The 21,948-nt window shown below is 37.0% G+C and overlaps 1 protein-coding gene and 1 non-coding gene across 3 annotated transcripts; both read right to left on the reverse strand.

Moving 5' to 3' along the window:
* Positions 1-1,794: 1,794 nt before the first annotated feature.
* Positions 1,795-1,867, reverse strand: TRNAE-CUC. The gene has a single exon. It is a non-coding gene; the product is annotated as a tRNA-Glu (tRNA).
* A 750-nt stretch (positions 1,868-2,617) lies between these two features.
* LOC121782365 (PH, RCC1 and FYVE domains-containing protein 1-like) lies at positions 2,618-10,966 on the reverse strand. Of its 2 annotated transcripts, XM_042180162.1 has the most exons (9): positions 10,296-10,966; positions 9,267-9,353; positions 7,268-7,357; positions 7,022-7,108; positions 6,820-6,939; positions 4,343-6,433; positions 4,095-4,241; positions 3,066-3,619; positions 2,618-2,988 (listed from the first exon to the last, which is right to left on the reverse strand). In XM_042180162.1, exons 1-9 carry the CDS (start codon positions 10,341-10,343, stop codon positions 2,829-2,831), a joined length of 3,384 nt encoding a protein of 1,127 aa, XP_042036096.1. In that variant the 5' UTR covers positions 10,344-10,966; the 3' UTR covers positions 2,618-2,828. The 2 variants fall into 2 exon arrangements, with proteins under 2 accessions (XP_042036096.1, XP_042036097.1); XM_042180163.1 differs by lacking the exons at positions 6,820-6,939; positions 7,022-7,108; positions 7,268-7,357; positions 9,267-9,353; positions 10,296-10,966 and having other exon boundaries at positions 4,343-6,291; positions 6,392-6,433.
* Positions 10,967-21,948: the final 10,982 nt, after the last annotated feature.

Below are 21,948 nucleotides of genomic sequence, written 5' to 3' on the forward strand. Positions count from 1 at the left end.
CTCTTTACATGTGGACTCCTATGTTTGATCACATTTATAAGTAAACTTGTAAATATTTTTTGCATTTTGAATGAATTTTTTCGACGTAATACCATGAGATACTCTTGGCTTTTATCTTATGATGTTAATAGATTACAAGTGTATATATTTAGACATACATTTGAGTAGGGGAGGCAAAATGGGTAGCGGTTAATGGATAATTTTCATCTCGATCCGCTACCCGTTGGGTATTGGGTATCCGTTATTCGACGATAATGGGAAACTGGACAGAATCGGGTATTGTGTTTTAGAGTTTTGCGGGTAGCGGGTATACCCGTTAATCCCGATAATAACCCGATATTATTAGTATTAGAGATATACTAACTTTTAATACTTTATAGAATCTAAGAGTTCTTTTGAAATATTTTTATACCAATGAAGATACAATGAAAATTCACTGGAAATAGTTATAGAGTGTCCCCTCACTTTTATTCTCAATATATTCAAAACTTACTATCGATATTAATACAATAAATTAGGGAATATTGCCGGTTGTTAGAGTTTTCAAATTTTCTATTAGGGTTTTGGGTCGGCTATGGGATACCCGACACGGGTAATCCCGATATGTTACGGGTCGGATATTGGGACAACAAATTTGGCTAAAATCGGATACGAGTACCCGACTTGTCGAGTGCGGGTACCCGCAGGTAACCCGTTTCACCACCCTACATTTGAGACATGCGTGTAATTTGATACAACTAATTGAAGGCCTTTCACAAATAGGAGCGCGCCTGCCGCGGGTGCCATCTGGGTCGGTACGGATTGAAACCGACTGGGCTCAAATACATTCCACAGTCCTAACTAAATCCGAATCCGACTCATCCATTTACATTGACCTAAATCCATGATTCCACTATATAAAAGTAACATTTGAATGTACGAAAGTGAATTTGTATTATTTTTCTAATTAAAACAAAATGCATTATGGATCTAACATATCTTCTTTTGAATTTGACAAACATTGTACAAGCATAAAAGAGCTATATAACAATGTTGGTTCCAAATTGAAAAAGGAACCAGTCTTTATAAAAATATACTCCCTCCCTCTGTCCCACAATTAATCAACTTTCCATTTTGAGTTGTTCCACCACAAGTAATCAATTTCCTTTTTTAGCTAAAAATAAAACTTCAATCATATTTTACTTTATTCTCTTTTTCTTACTTTATTATTTCTTTATGTCTCTTACTTTTTCTTCTCTCGTACTTTAACTCAATATACTCTCTCCCATAAAAATATGTGCAATTTCCATTTTCGTCCGTCCCACAAAAATATGTGCATTCCATTTTTAGAAAGTTATATCAATTACATAATGTAGGTCCCATTATTCACTAATTCTACTTTAACTATCATTCTCCTCATCTCTCTTACTTTACCAATTTTGTCTTAATTCTTGTGACATCTCATCCGCCCATATTTTATGGGACGGAAGAAGTATATAATTTTCTTAATTTCCGTATTCAAAAGAAATCCATCACTTGTAATGGGACGGAGAGAGTATGAAAAAGGAACCAATCACATTAAATTAAATCACATATAACAATTGCTCCCTTGGGCATTGTCACATATGTTGGTTCCAGTCTTTGTAAAAATATTTTAATTTTTGGTGCAGTATTCTAGTTTTTTACGATAAAAATTAGAAAGTTATCACATCCCATTATGGGAACAATTCTTGACTTTAGTTATATTAAATGCATGTTAACTAGTTAATCCATTATTAAATGAGGGCTAATTAAAATTTATTAATTCTAAAAAGATTCCATTGCCGGGACTTGAACCCGGGTCTCTCGGGTGAGAGCCGAGTATCCTAACCAACTAGACTACAACGGATTTGTTGTTTATTTTTATTTTAATTTAATAATATAGTTGAGAATGTGAAAGAAGCCGTTCAATTGCATAATAATAGTATTTCATTTTACGTCTTGGCATATATGCCATTTTATGACACTAGACAGTACTGTATTGATTAGTTTCCTTGCCTTAAGCATCTCTACTGTTATCTTCAAAGAACGGTCCTTTTACATGTTTCTTATTAAGAATGTTAGATAGCCACGACTTTGTTTGCATAAGTGCTTCTATAAGTTTCAGGCTCACAAATTAATTGCCTTGTCACATGACAAGACTCGCAAAATCTAATACTATAACATATTTGGGAATTATGATCATCTTTGGTTATTGATTGAATGGATTGTGGATCATATCTGTTAACAAAAGCACACTTTGTTGTTGCTCGCGTTTAGATCTAATGTCATGGAACTAATAAATAAAATTAGGAAACAGGTAACACAGATACTTGCCTTGCCTATGGCCTTCCCCAACAATGGCTCCAAAATTATACTATTATTATATAAATCTATATAGTTGTTGATCGAAATAGTGCAAAATCCAATGTAATGTAATTAATCAACCCAAGTCGTATTCTATCAAGAAAGATTAGTCACTAAACGGGGATAGTAAACATGTTAAACTATGAAAACAATGAAGTCACTATCTCATTTCACATTCGCATTCTTATTTTATAATCATATGTAATGGTATATGGAGTATTTATTTATCCTAATTTCTAATTAAAATATTATATTAATAAAACAAAATTAGAATAACTTGAGAGTTTAATATATACAGAATATGAGCATAAAACAGGTGGATGCCCTTTCCCTTGCAGAGGAAATCGACCAAAACATTTAAATACATACAAAATAAATAACAAAGAATAAAAGTAAAGGGCGAGGAATGTGTGAAAGGGCCAAAAATCGGATGTCTGTTTCCTCTAAATAGCCTCTGTTATTACCTAAATCTGCGAAGAAGGTGAAAGACCTCCCTCCGATCTCCGGGCCACCTGCCCGCTGACCGATGACTTGTCTGATCCTCTCACGTTGTATTTCTCGTAAACCTTTTCTCGGTTGTCGGACCACCACATCTCCGCTTGGTGTTCCCCAAATCTCCTCCGGCTTTATACGCAGACAAAGCCATGTGAGATCCCAAGAAAGGAAATATCGATTAGAACAAACGAGAGGGCAGCAAATACCTGAAGCGTACACGCTTGATATCTCTGGTTCCATCACGAAGGGCTACAAGTGTTATGTACACACCCAGTTCGTACTGTTCAATCCATTCAGCTTCGATTTGGCTAGCACTGCCTGGGACTGCTAGGTTTCTAGATTTGGAGCCAGCATCGCTGTCGTGGTTAGTGGTTGATTCTTTTCCATCGAGACTTTCAGACACGCTGCTCCTGTAAGACTGAAGAACTCCCCCGCCATTAGGAAGCCGAGTATCCAGGCGATCATTTGTTCCATTTGAGTAGCCATGCCCAAGTCCTTGTGGATCTAACACACTTTCACTGCTTCCAATAGGATCTCGGAGCAATTGAGACAGAACTTGCGTTCCATTTTGCACACCTGAGTCTGTTTCCGGGTGAGAAGCTGAGTATGCGCTGTTGATATCTTCTGATCTTGAGTGCCTCTCTCCATTCGCACCAGAAAAGTGTGCGCCATTTGATTCCGATCCATTTGGCGAGTAAACTAGTTTGAGACTTTCAGGGTCATAAGACCCAGGCGGCAACCTTTCAGCCATATCTTTAAGCTGGAACATCAAAAATTGCTCAGATCAACAACGAATCTTTTGGCACTTTGTAAAACTCATTTGAATCATCAGACAAAAGCAAAACAGGACTTGACCAATGAATTAGCATTCAGCAGCAAGTGAAGCAGGAGTTGAAACAAGCTCACTCAAAGATTAACATAAGAACGAAATCAGGTATGTAATAACCAACCATGTGACAAAATTTACTCTCATAACTCCAAAGTCAGCACATTAGTTAAACATATTGTGTTTTGACTCTTTTCATAATATCCTTTAAGAAAAGCCTAAGTACTTTGAAAGTAGTATACTATACACTATCATATATGATAGTCGAGACCTATGCCTTCCCAAAGTCTTGTAATGCTGAACATTGATAACTTGGATACAGAAATTGACAAATATATGTAAGAGCATAAACATAGAAGCTACTGATTAATGAAAAATACCAATAATTTTTTTTAAAACCAAACATAACCTGAGCTGTAAGTGACTTGATCACTTCTTTTGCAGGTTTACATTTAGCAGATTCGTCAGCAGCTAATGCTGTTGCTTCCTGAGCTTTTTTGGCTGATTGCTGGAGCTCTAATTCTTGCAATTCACATCGGTTTTTAAGGCTTTCAACCTGAATCAAGCTCAGGATAACAAAAATTAGGAACCCAAAATAGCTAATTAACCCAATATCTGAGAACCAAAAAAGGACAGAGACTGAATTTAGTGATGTACCTGCCCCCGTAACTTATGCACTTCCTGATTCAGAAGCTCATTTGTCTTCTTCAGACTATCAGTGATGCTCTTGGAGAAAGATAAACCTGATGTTGTAGGAACTGGTGTTGCAGACCTTGGAGGGCTAGGTTTCCTCGAAAAAGGCGATACAGATCTTGAACTAACACTCGAGGTTGTGAGAATTGGCTTAGGAACAGTTCGATGTACATCGGTAGACATAACAGCATCTCGTAGCTGCAATAAAGATACTTGAGAAGAGCGACCTAAAGTGAACGTATCAGCTTTTCTTCCTTGTTTAGCTGCTTTTGTGTCCAATTGTTTGATCAAATCAAAATTAGATGGCATGGACTTAGCTATTCTAAGATCAGCCTTGTCCAGTCTATCCTTGTTTTCACCCGAAAGCCGTGGTCCAGAATTTCTCCGGTTGTTGGCTCCAGATTCTGCCACCTTAGATAGCTTCACAAAACATGAATCACACACACGATAAGGCTTGCTGGGATTGGGTGACAATGCAGCCCGTAGTGCTTTTCTAGAACTACAAGCATGGCAATGAACTAGTCCACAGTTGTAGCAGTTATGTCTCTTTCTTGTGAAGCCAAAAGCTTGTCTACAAGCAGAGCACTGGGACTGCTCAGCACCAGAGACCCATTTATGAAGACATATGGCAGCTGTATAATTTGAGCCACAAGCAATAAATTTAACATGTCTATCCTTTAAAGCTTCAACTAGAGTGGGTGCTTTCCTGTCTTCCATATCACCATGGCCCAACCTCCCATTGGCTCCTTTACCCCATGTGTAAACCTCGTTTTTGGAAGTCAACACAGCCACGTGATATGCACCGCAAGAGATTTCCTCAACAGATTCAGCTGCAAGCTTGTCTCCTACCAAGCAAGGTAGCTTTCCATCAGACTGAGGATTTCCAAGTTGACCATATACAGTACTTCCCATTGTGAAAACACACCCAGATGTAGTCAGGCCAACAGTCAAACTGTGCCCACAGGAAATTTTGTGAAAATTGTAATCAATAAGTGCAGGCACACAGGTAGGCTTGAGCCTTGGTTCTTTATCACCGTGTCCAAGGCGGTTTTTGTCACCATCTCCCCAAGTGAACAATTTTCCAGATGAAAAACTTGCACTAGACTGGGTTACAATCACCTCAACTACTGCAGCCGTATGCCACACTCCACAAGCAACAGCAATTGTCCTCAAACCTGCTAGAGATTCAACCTCTCTTGGATATGAAACATTTTCTCTATTTCCATGACCCAAAACACCAAAAGTTCCATCTCCAAAAGTAAAAAGCTGTCCAGTTGATGTTATCAATGCAGTATGCCATGGACCACATGTCACACTTGCAATATGAAGTCCCTCAAGAGGGCCAGCAATTCTCTTTGGTATCCAATGGCTGACATCAGTACCATGGCCCAAGAGCCCAGCATAGTGTGTACCATCACCCCAGGTGTAAAGTTCACCAGCCATAGTAACAGCGCATGTGTGAAACTCACCACATGCGACAAAATCAACACTGCAAAATGTTAATGATTCCACCAGACGAGGTTGGCTGACATCTTTTCCGACTCCATGACCAAGCCTCCCACCAGATTCTTCTCCCCAGCTGAAGACTTCACCCTGCCTAGTGACTAGAGCAGCATGCCGTACCCCACATGCTATATAATGCACATCCAGCACCACGTTGGATTCCAATGGCCTAGGCAGGAGAACATCTGCTCTGGTACCAATGGAACTAGCATTCTTCTCTGGCCCAACCCTGATAACATTATCACATATAACTTCACCCCAAATATACACATCCCCTAGTGCATCACAATCATCTGGTCCAGAACCATGACTTGATGTGCTGGGGGCACTAGATACACTAACCCGAAAAGCATCTGAACCAGATCCTTTCACTTGCATATTTGTTTGATCCAAAGCTACATGTGACCTTTCTGAATATACCAAATTATCAGGTCGGTAGCTCTTAGGAGAAGCAATTATGTTTGAACTAACAGAAACCTCAGATGAGCTAACTTCCCGTGTAGCACTTACAGAACTGTGACTTGGACTATTTGACGTTAAATCTCTGTTTTCCTGGAAGCATATGGTCAATGATTATGATAGATACATGCTAAGAAATGCCACCATATGACTTATCAAATTTCACTCGGATGAAATACTTTTAAGTAAGTTGACGAAAATTCCCAGTTAAGAAAGTTCTTTTTTAGAAAAAGCTTGCCACAGATGTATAGCCCATTAGGTAACCATCCCAAATGGCCAGAAAAAAATATATAAATCAATACTGACACCAAAAGCTGGATGAAGGAAGAAATCACTAAATCAAAAACTAGAATATGGCGACTCCACATAAACAACTAGCTTATCTCTGCAACTATTGCAGGAGAAAGCTGGTACTAAAACTAAGCATATAACCCTCGGTGGAGGATGATACAGTGATGATACCAGGTTGTAAAACTCACATCAAAATACAGGCCTCCATCACCCCAACCATCAATTTTTGAGCGTCCAGCTTGTCCTGATGTTATTAATGCTTTGAGCCCAGCTATCCAGTTTTCTGCTTCAACTTTATCCTTGCAGATCTAGTATATGCAACAAGAATTGTGAGCAAACAGCAATTAAACAAATTTAAAAAGTACCAAGGAATTTTAGCTCATCACTAACCAGGTCAAGAGATCTTTTCCCGTTGTTATATATAAGAGAAAAGGATAAGTACTCCTTTTCAGGGCACAGATATCGCTGAAAAACAGCCTGCATAACAAGTTCATGCCAATCACTAAAATCAAATTCTAGATAAAATACGACCACGGACCAAGATTTACAGAAAACACAATAGGGAATAAAGGAACAAATCATCAATACAAGATAAAGGAAATCAATGGAGTGATTATTAAGTCCTCAAAATCTTACAGTTCTTTGTCCAGGGATAATTCTTGAAACTGTAGCTAACTTCAAACTCCTATCACCACTACTAGAAATCCAATTTAAAGTTGTTTCGTCCTGCAAAAAATTTAACAACCATTAGAATGGAAGTAAATAGCACAAGAATAATCGACATTGTAAAAGGTAGTAATGTTGAAAAACATTGACGAATCGACAAACTAATACAACAGTTAAATATGAAGCCTTCTCTACTATACAACTGACATTTGAAATATTATGAATCCTGATGGGCTTCAACAGTTAAACAACTACACTACTTACACTGGATGAACTTTGCACAAATTTTCTATAAGAAAGAGGATCACAGTAACATGGAGACTCCATACTTGAGATTTTGTTTCATATTACAGACCACGACAGAGTCCATTAGGAGTTCAATTAACCATCGATGATATAAGCGAACTTAATTTAACTCGCTTGATACACTTCTGATAAATTATTTATAGAAGGTCTCACTTAAAGTAGTTTTAATAGCTGCACTTATTATATGATGTCTCAGTTTAGACCCTTTTAGTTTTATTATCAGTTTGTTTTAAATTGTGATTCCTTTAATATTTATAATCTGATAGTAGTTACTAACTTACTATCTACTAAACCAGTAACTAATAGTCCATCCATAAAAACAGGTCACTAAGGAGTGTTCGCTTTGAACAGTGTTTATATCATATGGTATCTGAAACATAAATACTTTGGCAACTTAGCAAATGGGGATTATCCTAAAATCGTGACCATTTGTCTAAATTTACTTGTAGGGAAGGAATCAGGGCTTTAAAACAACAGCAAGGTTTTCTGGCCCTCTACTAATGCATTCCTGAATTTCAATATGGTCTATTTGAATTGCCTCGTGACAGAAGTATATGATGTTAAGAACTTAAGATAATTTTACAGGTGGGACTTGTTAGTTGTTATTAATACACTCAATCAACCTGAGCTAGATAAACACAAGTCACGAAAAATGTATTGTAATTCTCATATGTGGTTGATTGCATACCACTTTGATTATTACCTAAGGGGAAAATAATTTATTATTGTACAACACCATCATTCAAATATACAACTATACAACTAGCCCTTGAATCCAGGATGTTGCATCTATCCACACCAATTGATTTCTAACCCATGTAACGATACTAGGTCAATTTTACCAGATCACACTGTTGCCATATATTTGAGAGAATTTTAAAAAATCATTGTGGTATTTTATTCCTATTTCTATGAGTTATTCCCAGTTATTGTATTTCCTCTCTATAGATAAGCTCGCCTCAAGAATCTTTTTCTTTATATGCCTCTACCAAACTCCTCTTGAATCTAGGAGCTAAGGTGTGTATTCCAGTGAACAAGATAGGCCCACACTCCATTCCAAGCATTAAGGCGGTTCTACTTTTTTAGATGTGCAAGAAGGTAAAGCTAGATCCAAAGGTGTAGATTAGATCAGCATATTGCGCTACGCTTCCAACTTATATCCAATTTGCTCAATGTATTTTTGTAATGTTCCAGAGAAATGTTATTTTGGAAAATTAAGCTTGAAAACTATACAAAGAATGGAGAAGAGTTCAAGAATTTTCAATGTCCCAAAAAATAATATGATAGCAGCAAACCTCAAACAACAATTCAAAGATAAAACAAAAAATAATAGTCATACATGCCCGTACAATGTCGATCTTAAAAAATATGTGATAACAAATGCTACGGTTTACATACCTAAACATATCAGTCCTGAATATCAGAACTGCAAATTATTAAAAGGAAGATTGGAAGGCAAGAAATATGTGAGCTTAGAATAATTAATGGAGGCAATTACCCAAGAGCCAGTTCTTTGCACTCAATTCCATATTAAAGAACAAATAAGAGCAAAAACAGTAAGAATAACACACCACTTGCAACTGTAGAATGAAATAGGCAAAGCATAACTAGCAATATCATAGTAAAATGTAGCATAAGGCTGTATATGGTATGTTAGTCTTACACTAGAGAGTCTAAACGGATAACATTTAGGCTTTCCCTTACGACCATATTTAAGTAGTTGAGCTCCCTTCTTTAGAGCAACCAACGCCTGCACAAGTGAAAATAATTGTCAAACGAAATATTGGCATTTAAACATGTTATAGTACTTGACTATACAAGTTTCAGAATACTCTAAAGAAAAATCAAACAGCCAAAGTAAGTGTGAATTGAGAAGTGTGGATGTTTTGAGTGAGGAAATAATGTGATGAGCCTACCACAGATTTCCCTTACTCCCCAACCAGGCAACCACTATGACTAGAATTTCCAAGTTTATATCCAGACATTGATCACATTTTTCTCCAACACGAATCAAATAATAATAGAGGAAAGAGTGACAGGAACTGAGAGATAATATGAAAAGCAAATATGTATTCAAGTTATGCTCAGTTAGCCACACAGTAAATGGTTTGTTAGATTTTCATGATTTGAGAATGGCTAGACATTCAGCACGAATAAAAACAAGCACAAGAAGTGACACCCCAAACACAAGAATATAGATAAGACTCAGAATCTCTACTGGAATATGACATCGACTGCAAATAAAAGCAAGATTAAACCTCCAAATGCTCTGAGTTAAACACATCCGTGTATCTAGTTAAGAGACACAATCATGAAGAAAAGCCATGCTCAGAACTACACACTCGCATACAGACAAATCAGAGTTACAACTTTGGGGCCACGTGCTTTTAAATGATCAACAATGCTAAATACAGGATGTACAAAAGAACAGAGCAAGCACAATTGGAACCAAGAAGATGATGCATCTCTTCTAAATTCCACAACAACAGTACGAACTCTTGAAAAATTACACACATACACATGCACGTAAATTATCAATCAGCTGGAAAACAAACAGCGTTTCCTCAAACGCGACAACGAAAATTCCAACTCCGATCACCGAAATATAAAGTAAAACATGAATTAGAATCACACCTCCTAAAACAAAATCATAAATAAATCAACGGATAGACAAATCAAGGAGCAAGTATACCTGCTCGATGTCACGGTCGGCATTACTGTAGCTAACAAGATTTGCCATTCCATGTGAAGCACTCACCTCCACACCAGCACCACCGCCACCACCAACCGACTCCACTCATTATCATGCCACCACTCCGCCACCTCTTCCTCCGCCGCGCACTACCATCCACACCGCCAACTAACTCCCCTACCTTCCCCTTCGAATTGATGAACAGAGATCCAACCACAAAACCCTCGCCTTCTCTCTCCTGCAGATCTGCAGGACTTTTCCCCTAAAAAAACGCTCCTCGGTTTTTCCGATCTTCTCCTCACCGCCAAAGCTTTGAAGTCAAAATAAGTCTTCTATCCAATTGACTAATTCCGGCACTCGGTAAGCTAACTCCGCCGAGCGGTGGCGCTTCTATCGGCTCCGTCGCCGGCGAAGAGGATGTGCGGAGGGGAGAAAACAATCAACGGAAATGAGAAATAAATGTTGAGGTAGAGAGAGGAAGCAATGGCGGAAAGAGAAGGTGGTGTGAGCGTAGAAGAGAGAGAGAGAGAGGCGAGTCAAAGAAGAGGAAAAAAGGAGAAGGAGATGCAGCAATTCCGAAACTTTGCCTGAGAAGTGAGAACCGAGAAATATTGAGCTGCGCTAATATGTGGGGAGTTGTACCTCTGCTTCCCTGCAACTGGCTAAATCCATGTTTCCCCTTTATTCCAAACTTTTATTTCATTAGATAATAACGACTATTTTTATGAAATTATTGTAAGATTTTTGGGAATGAGTGTGATCCAGCTTCAATCCACATGTCATATTATAGCATTAACAATGGGGCGCCCTAAGGCGCGCCCTATGGCGCTACGTCAGCAGTTTTATCCTCCTACCTCCCCACCTGCAGTGGGGTGCCCTAAGGCGCGCCCTAAGGGCATTAGCAATGGGGCGCCCTAAGGCGCGCCCTAAGGCGCGCCCTATGGCGCGCCACGTCAGCAGTTTTATCCTCCTACCTCCCCACCTGCAGTGGGGCGCCCTAAGGCGCGCCCTAAGGCGCGCCCTATGGCGCGCCACATCATCATTTTATTTATTTGTTTAATTGATTTAAATGTTTTCAACTAACAATTAATAACGAGTAAATAAAAAGGTCGAAATAACAAACGGGGACACATTAATAAAAAAAGAAGTTACACCGTTCAACTTACAAAAAAAAAAACTAAGTCGGTGCAATTCCCAACTTCCGACGCAGTTCATCTATCAATGCCCGGAGGTATTCGGCTTCGTCGGGGTCGGTACACTTCTTGAGGGCCTTGTGCGTCTCCAACAACGTCCTCGCCATCGACGCTGTCGCCAACGACGAATACACTTCGGCTGCCTGGGGCGGGAGCATTTCCGGGAGCGCCACAATGGGGAGGACGATGGCGCGCCCGATGCCTATCGTCCGCAGCCATCGTCCGTGTACGCCACAATGGGGCGGACGATGGCGCGGACGATAGGCATCGGGCGCGCCATCCTCCGCGCCCTTAGTATCGGCCGCGACGATCGTCCGCGACCTATCGTCCGTATCCGCAATGGGCGCGGACGATCGATGGCGCGGACGATGCGCGCCATCGGGCGTGCCATCGTCCGCCCATTGCGGATGGCCTAAGGTGCGCCCTATGGCGCGTCACATCATCATTTTATTGTTTTGTTTAATTAATTTCAAATAACAAGTAACGAGTAAATAAAAAACGGTCTAAATAACAAACGGCGAAGTTTTAATAAAAAAAAGTTACATCATTGAACTAATAAAAAAAAAACTAAGTCGGACCAATTCCCAACTTCCGACACAGCTCATCGAGTAACGCCCGGAGATATTCGGCTTCGTCGGGGTCGGTACACTTCTTGAGGGCCATGTGCGTCTGCAACATCGTCCTTGCCATCGACGCTGTTGCTAACGACTCAAACGCGGTGGCCGTCTGGGTCGGGAGCTCTACCGGGACCGGAGCTTGGGTTGCAGCGGTCGACGATGAGGTCGCGGTCGTCTTCCCTTGGCCTTTGCAGCCTTGACGCCGGGAGGACGCCGGACGAACACCGGTGTGCCGGAACTCCCTTCATCCACGTACGTCCGGTTGAGGTCAACCGGGTGATTGCCGCTGCCGCTGCTCGTGTAATCACCAGCTTCAGTGGTCTTCGTCCTCTGTACCAGTGTGCAGAATTCCACCTTGGAACTTCTGCTTGTCCCTCAAGAGCGCCCAGATGGCCTCGTGCTAGAAGTCGCCGTACATCGACCGGTACGACAACAGCGCTTTAGCGCGCACGTCGCTCAAGCTATCGCCGCTCCCCTGTGACCGCGTGAACTTCTCGAACTCCGCCGCGTACAAGTCCACTTCCTTCTTGACTTGATTCCAGTGCTTGCGGAGTTGCTCACGCTTGCGCTTGTACGCGGTCGGCGGCTTGACCGAATTGTAGAGGTCCGCGATGCATTCCCAGTACGCGATCTGTCACTGGTTGTTCGCGAATATCGGATCTTCCGATATATCTACCCAACACCGGGCCAAAGTGAGAGTTTCGTCGTCGTTGTAGTTCGTACGGCCGGGGGCGTACTCATCGCAATCACCGGGATGCGGCAACTTCTGCGCCCGCTGCCGGTTCCGCTTCTTTCTGGCTGGGGCGGAAGCGGTCGCGGCGGGGTCGGGATCGGCCGCTGCGATTGGGCGGTGCGGAGACGGCTCCATGTCAGACAACCCATACGATTCCGTACTGAAATCGGGATCGTAATGGGTGTCGGTGTCGAACGAACGATAATCGTCGGGTTCTGTACCTGGCCAATGCGCCCATGCGCTAAACGTAGGACTATTGGGGCTTGAATCCATTTCGTAGTAATTATTCAAATGTAAGTTTCGAAAATGAAATCGAGTGAAATGAAATGTTACAAATGAACGGTATTTATAAAAAAACGAAACCGCGTGCCATCGTCCGCGGTTGATCGTCCGCGACCTCCACAATGGGGCGGACGATGCCATCGTCCGCGGCCATCGTCCGCGACAGCCGCAATGGGGCAGACGATGGCCATCGTCCGAGCTATCCTCCGCGACCGAAGTATAGGGCGCGACTATGGTCCGCGCCCTATGGCGCGCACCCGCAATGGGTGCGGACGATGCGCGCCATCGGGCGTGCCATCGTCCGCCCCTTGCGGATGCCCTTATAGTATATAAATGTTTTTCTCAAGAGAAACATATTGGTAAATGTAATTCATAAACATATTGGTAAATGGAATTCATATTATATTCTCCACTATTTTAAACAACATATTGTTTTTTTACGTCATTAAATAATACATTTATTCTCTCTGTTTATCATATAAAATAATAATACATAAAACTTTATGTCTAAAAGGAAACAATTCTTGGAATGAGAGAATATCTTTTTTCTTAATATATTTTTTAAAAATTTAAATAAAGGTTACATATAATACTGAAATTTAGTATATACATTATTTAAAATGTGGTCTAAAAATCAAAAGTTTCCGACAAATCAAAATTGACATTATAAGTTAGAACGTCTATGCAGACATTTAGGTCTGGCGAAAAAAAGTTGTGTTGGGCCACATGGACATTCTGACTTGTCATGTCAATTTTGATTTGCGGAAAGCTTACGATTATGAGGATGAATTTTTTTTTTTTTTTCATTTTATTAATTTCTATTTTTATATTTTTTTTATCATTTCTCTTCCATCTCACTCATTTATATCCTAAAACGTTGGAAATTCATTTAAGTATGCTTTTAACCATTATTTAAATTCGTAAAAAGTTGGAGTGGTATACTAAAATTCGGTTTTAATTTGTGATTTTAGCTACCAATGTCCTTTTAAAATAAGTAACCTTATTCTTAGTAAAGGACTTACACATTTATATTAATATTGTACTGCAAATTTTTCAAAGAACAGTTATCATCTTATATGTAACTACTATTCAGTTATCAAACTTCAAATAAAGAACATTCAATCTTAATTTGATAGTAAATTTTATCAAAACCCTATATGCATTTTCTTAGACCATTATACTTAGCTTTAAATCTAATAAAAAGTAAAAAAATCACGTGTTAAGCGTATTGAAATTCTGTTTAAGATTAATTCAAAATGTATTACTAATAGATAATGGATTAATCAATTTACAAGGCTGAGGGTCAGTTTAGCATTGTCTTATATTTGAATGTCGATTAAATTCTTCAGAAGTAGAGGCTCAAAAGTGGACCAAATGCTTTTGCATGTCGATTAAATTCCAAAACGCCCTCACTTTTTTGGCCATTGAATGACACAAAGCTGAAGTGACATGTGAATTGGTTTCTTTACTGCTAGACTAGTTAATGTCCGAGAGCAAAAGTTTTACTCGAGTTTTTCGTGACGTGATATTTAAATTTATATTCATTTATTTATAAAAAAAATCAAAGTCATGGAAGTGATATAGTGAAAAGGGTCGTTGTCGGATTCTGAAGATAGAGGTGGTTACGATGAATGACTAATATGGAACGGAAGTGAATAGCGCAACATGGGAATTTGCCGTTGTTTCAGATATCGAATATACTGAAACTTTTTGACCCTAGCTCATGGGCCATTGATGGGGCGGTTGAGTCGGCCCCGACCACCTAGATCTACCTATGCTGGTGGAATATAGTACAGTATAAGAAAATAAATTTCGGAAACGGAATATTCGGCCCCTCCTCAAACCCAAGATTCGGGCGTTCCGGGTGGCTACCGGTCATACCCAATCGACGACCAAGGTGCCTCCGAAGGGCAATACGGGTGGACACCGGAGCCTAGGCCGACCGCCCCCTCCCAAACTCTGCCTCCTCCTACTCGCGGTGTCCGCACACCGTACACTCCGGCGGAGATGGATAAATTGTTCAAGGCGTACCTGGAAATCTCCGAAGATACAGTGGTTGGCACGAACCAATCCGGCGATCACTTTTGGTGGCGCGTCTCTCGCCGGTACAATGAAAGCCGGCCGCCGGGAATGATCGAGCGCAACAAGAGTATGGTGAGCAACTCCATCGGCTGAGCCAACGAAGAAATTGGCAAGTTCAATGGTTATTTCCTCCAGGAGACACGGAATGCCGGGAGCGGCCGGAGCGAGGTCGACATCATCACTGCCGCGCTGAGCACCTACCAATCCATGAACGGCAAGTCGTTCAAGTATCTCAACGTTTGGCAGGACACGCGGACGCACCCGAACTATATGGGAGGCGTAACATCCTCCTTTAGAGGCTCCTCCCAACGGTCAAGGTCGGTATCCCTATCTGACGCCGGCTCCGAAGAAGTGGCTAGCCAACTCGCCGGAGCTAACTTGGGTAGCCCCGACGCCAAACCAAGTGGTTCCCGACGCCGACCGCAAGTAAGGAAGAAGGCGGCGGCCGACTGCCGTCGCGCCGCGACTCCATCTGCCCCCGCTCCCGAACCCGCTCCCTATGCGCCACCTCCACCCCCGAACAACTCGCTGTGGATGCTCTTAGGCCAACTCAATATGGCCGATAGGTCACCTATGACCCCCACGCAACTTCAAACGCACGAGACCATGATATTGGGTCTCCAAAAACAATTGGGGTTAGTGCCGCCGGATGAGTAGTCTTCCTCTGGTAATATTAGCCAATAATTATGTAATTTTTAATTTTTAGGAGTTTAATTATGTAATTTTTAATTTTTAGTATTTTAATTATGTAATTTTTAATTTTTAGGATTTTAATTATGTCTTTTTTATTTTATTTGTAATTTGTAATATTTATTGTGGTTTTTTTAATGAATTTTAATATTATGGAAATGTTTTTGTTTAATTGAATTTTAAATTGAATTGTGTTCGTCCTTGCGAAAGAGCACAGTTGTGGGTGCTGTGCTCATGCCAGAGAGCAGGCATGAATAGTGGCGCCGGGCCGAGCACGGTTGTGGGATGCTCTTAGCCTTCTAGAAATGGAATGATATCTCAGCCGTACATTTGGTTGACTTTTATTTAATCGAATTTCGCCTTCTGGATAGAATTGTTTTTTTTTTTTTTGGAAATTGGTTTATAAAAATCATGAATTTAGTATTTATAATAGATTTCTCACAAAATCAGTATTTTTTCTTAATTAATGGGAAATTCATTGCAAGAGGTAAGTTTATAATTTTTGCAACCAAATTTAAAATTTGAGGGAAATACTAAATTAGATCAAAGTTTGTGATTTTAGTTACACTTAATTTATTGATCTCCTATTTAAAATATTTACTACACGCACTTAAACATTAGTATTTGACAAGTAATCTTGATTAGATAATGAATGAGGATACTCACTTGAAATTTGAAATCCTGTTGTAAAACACATAAAATAATTGATTACACACATTTCATATAATACAAAATTAAAATAATAAAAAAATTTATGGGAGAAACGATGAATACTAAATTTTAAGAAAGTTAGTGGTTCATAATATCACAAACTTTAACTTAATTTGGTATTTATCACAAATTTTAAATTTGGTTGTAAAAACCATGAACTTATTTCTTGTAGTGAATTTTCCATAAATTGAGGAAAAAACTGTTTTTGTGGAAAATTCCCTCAAAACACTAAGTTTATTATTTTTTAGACCAAATTTAATATTGAGGGAAAATACTAAATTTTGGCCAAAGTTTTCGATTTAGGGACCAATTTCTTGTTTAATTTTTTTGTGAAGGTATTTTAGTAACTTTCTGTCTTAATTACGAGTTTAAACAATGCAAGCATACAACCCAATTTGTACTCCGTCCGTTCCATAGAAACATGTCATTTAAGAGTTACATGAGTTTCAATGCGTAATTGGTAAAATAAGTGATAATGAGAAAAATTAACTGAAGTAGTGTAGATTATGGTGAGTCCATAAATGATAAAGTAAAAAAGAATGATAAAAGATATCCATAAATGCATATGAAATATTTTTATGAGATCGAAAAAATGAAAATTGAGTCTATTTCTATATGGAGGAAGTATATTTTATGTATATGAGAATGTTGAATTGAAAACATGTAGTACAATATCTATTTTTTGAAACAATAGAGTAATTTTCTCTCTCCAATTAATATAAACAATTACTTTTTTCTTCAATATAAATATTCAACTTTTTTTTCTATCTACATGTAATACTTACATCCATCTCTTTGTTTTCCCAAATCAACTCCTAAAATCCGCGTTGATTAAAAAATGTTTCATCTTAGCTGAAACTGGAAGAGTAATACTAATCTCAACAAATTCATAAGTACTTACTAACTTAAGTTGTCTTATCCATCCATATCCTCACATCGTCGATATTTTGTACGCTCTAAATGTAATTTACTAGTAGTTTTTTTAAAGAATGATGCTAAATGGCCATAATATGGCCAACCATAAAAATAAAATATTAATAAAAATCTGTACATTTAATTCTAATATTACTTGAAATTTGTTCATCTAAAAAGTATCAATTTTTTAAGACTAATTTACCCTTGTGCATAAATAGGGAGTAGAGTAACATTAAATAGGGAGTATAGTAGTATACTAATTTTTTAATACTAGTACTCGTAATTCTTTCCAATTCAAATATAAGCAAATGACGCATAATAATGTTTAGATATGATAGAATCTTATCATGGGGTACCTAATATGTTGACATGGAATTTATTGTATACAATTCAGATGTCAACTTACAGTAAAGGATATTAGTTTCGTCTAATTCATCGATCTTGGACATTAATAATTAAAATAGTTGTACATATTTTTGTATTTTTAATAAAAATATTTTTTTTATTATAAATAAGAATACGTACAATGCATCTGCAATTTCTAGAAATATATCTAAAATTGAAATCCATTTATATACAGATGAACCCATTTGGAGTTGCGTATAAAAACAAGATCATGTCATATCTTACCTTCAGACTTTCTAATTGGTTAATTTTACGCCTCTATTAAATTAAGCGGAGAATTTATGGATATGAAATAGTAGTAACTAGTACTTTCTCCGTCCTATAAGAATATGCATTCTTTCATTTTTAGTCCGCCCCAAAAATATTCTCTTTCCAATTTTGAAAACTAATGAGTGTGAGACTCATTCCTAATAACAATACTTTAATTTCTTTTCTCTCTACCTCTCTTACTTTATCAATTTTGCATTAAAATTCATGCCAAACCTAAAATAATAATAGGATAATTGCGACCGTAATATACTAGCTCATAATATTACATGGCACCATGTTGTAATATACTATATATTAGCAATTATATAATAATATGATTTTGTATTTTTAATACTATTGTTATTGGTCTTATTAATATAGCCTATAGTATGTATTCGTAACAAAAATTTAAATGTTTGTCATACAATGAAACTACTATATAATAATGATAGTACAATGCTACTAATATACATTACAAATTTATTGCCAAACTCACCCTATTAGTACCATGACGGCATGACCTTTAGATGTGTTTTGCATATAAAGTTTATCCATGTTATCCATATAAGTTAATATTATTAGTACTATGTTTATGTTATTATTGTTATTATTATTATTATTATTATTATTATTATCAAGTTTAGTTATTGGTATATAATTGTATTGTGTCCTATGATAGTTATTTTGGCCATAATTAGTTATAGTTATTTTTGTAATGTAATAACATTACATTAGTACTCCATATATTTTACATAATACATTGTGGGAATATATTAGTAGTATCTTAAATATACAATTATTTATAACATTAATATGTGACATATATAATGGAATTAAACTTTTGATTATATGATACAATTATAATATATATAAGTAATTTTATGATATGCAATACAATTATATAACGCACATTCATGAAAAATGACTAGCAAAATTAGAATAGCTAGGAGTAACATTGGTATAAGATTAATTAATCTTATTTGACTTGATCGTAAAATATATTAACTATATGCAACCGTACATACTTATTAGCATAATTTATTTATCATATATTGATATCTTTTACTAATATATGGTAGGATTTATTTAATATTCATATATATATATATATATATAATTTGTTTTAAAGTATAGAAGATTGTGCATAATAAAGGTTTATTAGTAATTTTTCTTGGAAATAATAATTGTCATTATTATGGTGAGAGAATGTTGTATTAATAAATTTGAAGTGAAATATTAGTAATAGTTTTCGAAATAGTGGGAAAAGGGCAATTACATAAAATCACACTTAGCATTAACTATTACTAATAATTTATTACATCAACTTTTATATTTATTTACAAAAATGCCACCGTGTGGCTGGCCACATTATGGCCACGTAGCATTTTCCTTTTTTAAATGACATGAAGTATATTGTTTGAGTACTGTAGCTAGTAAAAAAAGAATAGGACTATATTAGTAGATGATCAAATAAAATCACACCATCTAATAATCATTCATAATTAATGGGATGTGTAGAATATTTATTTATGTTGACATTAATGATCGATCTGTGTATGAAGTACAACTATTACCAAAAATTAATCAGTTGAATTAATGTACTTAAAAATTAACACAGTTAAAGCATTGTTTTAATTAATCAATTCAATGTACTTTGATGTTCCTTAAAAAACATCCCAAGAATTGCACCAATAAAGCAACTTAGGAGTAACCTTTTAGGGAAATTATAAAGTATAGTCATTAACTAAATGCTTGAGAAAAAAGAATCATTAGCTTTATATTATATTAATTATACGTATTTTGTTTCTTTTCTCTCCTTATTGTAGCTTACATTAACGTTTTTAAAAAAAATTTGATAGTACTTTTTTTTTGATAATGCGTGCCTTTGATACATGAAAATCCTAGCATTAACCTTACTTTAATTCTGGCATGTCTCTTGCTTTATGCTTTCAGCCACCTATATATATATATATATATATATATATATATATATATATATATATATATATATATATATATATATATATATATATATAATTAAAAAAAATATATTGCAAATATAAAGTGGAAATGAATATTTCTATTGTCTTAAAGAGAACATAATAATATTTCCCAACCTTAATGTTTGTTTGGTAGTTATATAAAAGTAAGTGGACTTAACATTATTTCAACCTTTCAAGTGAATGTGTAACATATGAAGATTAGAATTAATTAGTTACAATTGCATAATTAAACCTGAATTTTGACCCTATTTTACACATCCCAAGTGACGACGATAGAAATGACTAACACATTCGACTATATGATTATATAGAAAATAATGAAAAGTGACATTTCTAATAATGTAAAAGGGATTTAGTTGTAATGATAGCATAAGGCAATCATAGTTGTCATTATATATATAATTATCCATCGTTTGAAAGCCGCCTTATGTTTCTGTAATCATTGTGAGGAGTGAAAGAAAGCTAAATAGACTGTGTGAAAAAATTATCGAAATGGTAAAAAAACAGAAAGCCAGACAAAATAATATATGATGAAAAAGGAAAAATAATAATTTAGAAGACAAAGAAGACCACACTAACTATAGAGAAATTGTAAAAGAACTAACTTTGTAGGAGAAGAAGCCAAATTTTAAAGTTCGAAGGGAATTTTGAAATGACACTACCATCTATCTATATTAGTCTGACCCCATGCAGTTTCATATTTTTGCATAATTGTTTTAATGTTAAAATTGTTAGTATTTTATTATATTGTGGCTATTTTCCTAAATTGTTATTTTATTTATAGGCAGTTTAAATGTCACTATGTATCAACGAGACTTAAAAAGTTCACTTTGATTGAATTGAGTGATTCATTTTTATCCTTGAATTGCAGCTTTAATGTCTTAATTATTGAGAAATTGGGTTATTCTAGAATAATGGGAGACGAAGGTTAAATGAGTTTTAGGTGTAAATAATTAACTCAAACAGTCCCTTTGAGTGCAAGAGAATCAAAATATTAGGTTTTGGCCGAAAAGCAAGACAAAGTTAGGGAAATCTACCTCAAAAACTGGTTAGTGTTAAAATTTTGCTCCCAAAAGGTCATGTTAAATCATGATTAGTGTTTCTTGCTTTTCAGAGTTTTTATATATTCATAAATTCTATAATTACCAAGGCATTCATAAAAAGACGATATTAATCCAAATAGTGTGATTGAGTGGCATGAGACTCGCCCATATCTATAAATTAGTATGTGGAATAGCTACTGGTTCCACTGGTTGATACTATTGGTCTATGGGTAGTGATAAAATGCAAACTCATATATTGTACGAACTCGAAACTATGATCTGGACCGTTAAAAAATATCAACATATGACAATATAGTAGCAACAGAAAATTTCAACACAACGTCAACACAATAGCAACACAGCATCAACCGTTGACACTGTGTAGACATTTTTGTTGCTACTATTTTGTCATCTGTTGACATTTTCTAACCATCCAAATAATAATTTGGAGTTTGTACAATATTTAGAGTTTGCATTTGATCATATTTCATACTGCCCAATTGCAATTAAAATGATGTCATTTGAGTTAGATAGTAAAACATGTTTTAGGGCATTAGCAATGGGGCGCCCTAAGGCGCGCCCTATGGCGCGCCACGTCAACAGTTTTATCCTCCTACCTCCCCACCTGCAGTGGGGCGCCCTAAGGCACGCCCTATAGCGCACCACGTCATCATTTTTTTAATATTTACAAAATTCATACGAATTTAAAAAAAAATAATACATTAAAATA

This window comes from Salvia splendens, chromosome 20, assembly GCF_004379255.2.
Source record: "Salvia splendens isolate huo1 chromosome 20, SspV2, whole genome shotgun sequence".
NCBI lineage: Eukaryota > Viridiplantae > Streptophyta > Magnoliopsida > Lamiales > Lamiaceae > Salvia > Salvia splendens.